This window comes from Sinocyclocheilus rhinocerous, unplaced genomic scaffold (genome assembly GCF_001515625.1).
Source record: "Sinocyclocheilus rhinocerous isolate Xijiao unplaced genomic scaffold, SAMN03320098_v1.1 scaffold506, whole genome shotgun sequence".
NCBI lineage: Eukaryota > Metazoa > Chordata > Actinopteri > Cypriniformes > Cyprinidae > Sinocyclocheilus > Sinocyclocheilus rhinocerous.
This window is the reverse complement of record NW_015647040.1, coordinates 335375-340677: the sequence shown is the minus strand read 5'-3', so window position 1 is coordinate 340677 and position 5303 is coordinate 335375. Positions and strand designations below refer to the sequence as shown.

Below are 5303 nucleotides of genomic sequence, written 5' to 3'. Positions count from 1 at the left end.
GAAATCGAGGGGTTATGACATCATTGGCAGGTGACAGAATGAGACTATAGACATGGTCCGTGTCACTAGTTAAAATTGCTTATTTCTCTGGATTTAAACATTCTTCTAAACATTTGGGATAATGTAAGTACACAAGTCAGCAAAATATATAACACTGTTCTAGTAGTTTCTGGATATTTTAATAAAAAAATCTTACATATTGTGCCTTTAAATATGTGTGACGGTTTTGAATGTCTTTGATTGCAATTCAATAAATTCCAAATGAACATCCTGAGGGGGAGCCAAATTGATTTAATTGAATTTAACAAAGCCATTTCCTAAATTCTGAATATTGCCTGGCCTTTCTTGGTAGTTGTTAAATTCACACATAAGAACAAAGCGAGTCAGACTTTGGCACCACTCATGACTTTAAAGGGTTAGTTCACCCCAAAATGAAAATTCTGTCATTAATTACTCACCCTCATGTCGTTCCAAACACGTAAGACCTTCGTTCATCTTCGGAACACAAATTAAGATATTTTTGATGAAATGTGAGCCATGTGACATCAGTGGCTCAACTTCAGTTTTACGATGCTACAGGTGTCCTTACCGATGTCCTTACTACGTTTCTGGACCTGGGAACATGGAGTTGCGTTGCTGTCTATGCAGGGTCTGAGAGCTCTCACATTTCATCAAAAATACCTTAATTTGTGTTCCGAAGATGAACGAAGGTCTTACGGGTTTGGAACGACATGAGGGTGAGTAATTAATGACAGAATTTAAATTTTTAGGTGAACTATCCCTTTAAAACATCTCACCAGATCTTTTGCCTCCTGCTGTCTCTGAATCCAACGTTCCTTCTTCCTCTGCTTCCTTCTTAGGTTTTTCAGGCGGTTTTTCTCTCTCTTGGAAAGCTTTGGTTCTAGGTCGGGTGAGATGTTTCTTGATGGCTCTTCCATCACTCTGAGTCTGACCTCCTCTGGATTCACAGCTCTGTCAAGAGAGGTTCTGCTCTGGGAAGCAGAATGCACTTGCCATTCCTCTAAGCTCTCCAGATAATCAGACCGCTGTGGTGGCAATTCATAAGGTAAAGAAACATCTGTGCCTCTCTCAACAATCTCAAGAATCTGTGGTTCTTCACTTGACTCAACCTCAAGTTCAGTTTCAGGAGAGGCTACATGGGACACAGTACAGGAGAAGTTGAGGGCTGAGGAAGGAGATGAGGATGAGCTTATTGTCTGAGGGAGAGACTCCACCTCATTCTTCCTACTCACGGGATGTTCTCTAGTCCTTCCTAGTCTTGTCAAAAGAACTGGAGGTTTTAAATCCTGATCAACACGACTCTTACTGAGATGCACAGCCGTATCATGTCCACAGGAGCATTTGAAGCAATTTACAAAATTAAAGCCTCCTAAGCGAGCTCCACAGTACTGACAGTTTAATTTCCCTACTGTCCAACTGGCCTGCAAGAAATGCACGTTTTATCAGAATAGATCACTTCCAGATGTCACCAGCCCTAATGATCTTTAAAAAAGCATCATATGACCCCTTTAATTAAAAAAATAAAGAAATGAAAACTCTGTACCTGATCAACACTTGCAAAAATCCAATCTGGCAAAGATTCAACATTCAAATGCCACACACTGCATGTGGCTGCAGCCTCCCTTGATGTTACTACCTGTATTAATATAAAGCATTGTCACGTAAGAATATGTTACTAATGATTATCATTCCTTTTACATAAATTAAGATATTTAACCATTCCCAATTTGTAATATACTGCATTTACCTTTTAAAGACATAGATTATTAGTTTTGGATCATAATTTACCCACCTTAAGGAAGCTTCTTGAGTCTCTTAGACATCTACGGCACTTTCTGCAGCGAAGGTTTATTGAAACTTCTAGAGTCCCTGATTGAGCTTCTTCTTCAGTCTGTTTGAAATGTGCATTAGAAAACCATATTTTATTCTTATACAATTTTATTCTTAGGTAGATTAGTACCACAAACGATATAATGCATGCATAAATAGTTGATTGTTCTTAAGTAGTGTCATTTGTCATCTGTGTATGTCTTCATAATCTGCCTCTTTTTTTTGCACATTAGCAAACTTTATGCTTGAGCATAAAATAGGCCAGTGCAATCTCTTGCAACAAACATCAAAATTAGTATAACACAACAACATTCGCTGTATTTCCTATTTAACCTCGCACTGAATTTCGCGTCCAGTTTGTACGCAGATTTAAACAGTTAAGTTTTCTTAATGACAAAAAATCTACAGTGATAGATCCTGTACTGGCCGGTGTTGTTCCAAACATTATTATGTAAATACTTCCGTATGTACCAAAAACATACTATACCACGAAAGAGGTAGCCATTTCCTTAGACGCGATTTCTGAAGAGCACCTCAAGTTGTTTGGCTAAAAGGCTAACAACAACAGACTGCTAGCTCTGGACTGCTCGGAGTACAGTTGCCTTCACTACGGAAGCCGCAGAGAGACAAAAAGTCTCGGAACAGGCGTAAATACTGTGAGTACACAATAATTTATTCATTTCCTTCATAAAGTAACTCATTAATTTATTCAATCAAGATTTTCAAACCTGTGGTATATTTGTGGTGTAAATATGTAATAAAGTCAGTAATGACAGTGTTTTGACGATGAAATGCACTGGAGCGGCGATCTGTTACTTCTTCAGGCGATTGCGACTTCGCATATTTAGCCCCAATATAACGGTTTTTTTGGCTATTGAAATGTTTGAATTGTTTGAATACGCTTTAAGCCTCAAACATAGGGTCAAACCCCCTATAATTCGCACACTTGGTATGGGCACAGACAGTATAAACTCTATGTAGGGGTCTGGATGAAGGAGAGGCGTTTGGGCCAAACGTTCCGTTTTCTCAGCAGCAGACGCGCTACAGCAGGTGGCAGCAGCAGCAACACAATTTTCAGCTCGACGGGTGTCGCTGACTGCGGTGCCGAGCCGATCGAATGGGCTATGGCTATACCTGAAGAACAAAGTTGATTTCTAAAGAAAAAGTTCAATCCTTTGGAAATTCAGGGAATTGAACCCCTTCCTGAAAAGTTTTGTTTAAGTTGTTGGAATTGCTCCAAAATTTTGTTGTTACAAATCTGATGATGATGATGGATGGACCTCACTGGAAGAAATTCTGGTAAAACGAGTGTGCATATTCTATACCGAGCCCACCCGGTACACCTGCGTAGGTAACTGACGTCTGGAGTCACTGCTGATATAAATGGAGCCGCGTCGTCACAAGTCGTCAGTAACAATGTTGATGGTTGGCATCGCTTTCAAGTGTATGAGCTCCTCTAAAAGGAGTAGTGCTGTTTAATGAGGTTTGGCTAATTTTACGCTCTACACGACATGGAAGAATACAACGACACGTCTTTATCATTTCAGAACGACAGTGGTTTAGATCACCAAATCGACAATGTGACTTTACCTGTGAAGGTTCCGCTAAGTTATCAGATCTCCACGTCTTTGCTGATCGGCGCGCTCATTCTATGTTCCATATTTGGAAACGCCTGTGTTGTGGCGGCTATTGCTTTGGAAAGATCCCTGCAGAATGTTGCAAACTACCTGATCGGATCACTTGCCGTGACGGACCTCATGGTGTCGGTGCTTGTGTTGCCAATGGCGGCTCTTTACCAAGTTTTAGACAAGTGGACACTCGGACAGGTAACTTGTGATATTTTTATTTCCTTAGACATTTTATGTTGCACATCTTCAATTCTGCACCTGTGCGCTATAGCTTTGGATAGATACTGGGCGATCACCGACCCAATAGACTATATGAAGAAAAGGACATTAAAACGTGCCGCTCTTTTAATCACCGTTACCTGGTTTGTCGGCTTTTCGATATCAATTCCACCCATGTTGATCATGAAATCTCAACCCAAGAGTAAAGCAGAAGACATGGCCAATCCTGAAGCTTGCATGATCAGCCACGACCCATGGTACACTATTTATTCCACCTTCTGCGCATTTTACATCCCTCTGATTCTCATGCTGGTCTTGTACGGACGCATATTCAAAGCGGCAAGATTTCGCATTCGCAAAACCGTTCGAAAACCTGTGAAAAAGAGGGTGAAATGTTTGACTGTGTCACCTGCGCTTTTTAAGCGAGCCAACGGAGAGCTGGGCAAAAACTGGAAAAGCGCAGTCGAACCCAAGCCCGCCGCGTGCGTAAACGGCGCGGTTAAGCATGCGGAGGACGGCGAGTCTCTTGAGATCATCGAGGTTCACAGCAATTCCAAAAACAACCTGCCTCTGCCCAACACTCCAAACTCTGTCCCTCTGTTCGAGAACAAACACGAGAAGAACACCGAGGCGAAGAAGAAGCTCGCCTTGGCGCGCGAGCGCAAGACAGTGAAGACTCTGGGCATTATAATGGGCACTTTCATTGTGTGTTGGCTGCCATTCTTCATCAAAGCGCTCGTGCTGCCTTTTTGTCCGTCTTGTGATATGCCTTTGTGGCTCATCGACGTCATTAATTGGCTCGGGTATTCAAACTCGCTTTTGAATCCCATCATTTACGCATACTTCAATAAAGACTTTCAGAGCGCGTTCAAGAAAATCATTAAATGCCATTTTTGCAGACCATAAACATACTGTCTTTTCAGTTTTAACTGTCAGAAACACGAGTTTAACCAGTATTGCTCAGAAAAACAATAGTGGTGTATTTTAACAGCACTGAAAACTTAGAACTACTATAAATATAACTGATTTTATATATCAGATGTATATGTTATGATATCAGGTTACACAATGTGTACTGAAAATGTTTATTTCATGTCCATGACAAACAAAGATCATGTCCATGATGTAAAAAAAAATAAAAAGTCCCACTGTACATTTACCTTGTGTCCTTGTCCTTCTGATTGTTTTTTTTTATTTAACTAATCATATGCACAGACCAATGTTTATGAATGAGAAGAACAAGCTGTGCAATGCTCAAAGAAGAATAATTGAATTAAATAATTAAAAGTAATTGTATTGATGAATATTATATGTTAAAGCTGTCTATCAAATTATATAAGCAATAGCAAGAAAATAAAATTCTAAAGACCCCTTTTATGAATTGTCACCTTGAACATTTGACGCCTGTGAAGATATTATGTTCATAACATTGACTTGGATGCATATCCATTATATAAGTATCAATATGTATATTATAAATGTAAACCTATTAAATTTTTTTATGTCTTATGGCACAAGAAGTGTCCTTTCAATATTTGCCACTTGAACATTTGTGTGTATATATATATATATATATATATATATATATATATATACTCTGATTAA

At 39.5% G+C, this 5303-nt stretch overlaps 2 protein-coding genes across 3 annotated transcripts in view; one reads left to right on the top strand and one right to left on the bottom strand.

The window, feature by feature from the left end:
* Positions 1 to 5303, bottom strand: part of LOC107708524 (E3 ubiquitin-protein ligase RNF180-like) — a 21601-nt gene that overhangs the window by 2737 nt on the left and 13561 nt on the right. Inside the window, exons 2-5 of one of the 2 annotated variants that reach the window (XM_016512786.1) lie at positions 2339 to 2384; positions 1814 to 1912; positions 1565 to 1657; positions 798 to 1442 (exon numbers count right to left, since the gene is read on the bottom strand). In XM_016512786.1, the coding sequence (XP_016368272.1) occupies positions 798 to 1442; positions 1565 to 1657; positions 1814 to 1912; positions 2339 to 2356 (855 nt within the window). In that variant the 5' untranslated portion in view covers positions 2357 to 2384. Of the gene's footprint in view, positions 1 to 797; positions 1443 to 1564; positions 1658 to 1813; positions 1913 to 2338; positions 2459 to 5303 lie in introns of those variants that run through there. The other variant, XM_016512785.1, reaches the window with a different exon arrangement.
* Positions 3276 to 4624, top strand: htr1ab (5-hydroxytryptamine (serotonin) receptor 1A b). Its single transcript, XM_016512788.1, has one exon. The coding sequence runs from the start codon at positions 3363 to 3365 to the stop codon at positions 4602 to 4604; it is 1242 nt and encodes a 413-aa protein (XP_016368274.1). The 5' UTR covers positions 3276 to 3362; the 3' UTR covers positions 4605 to 4624.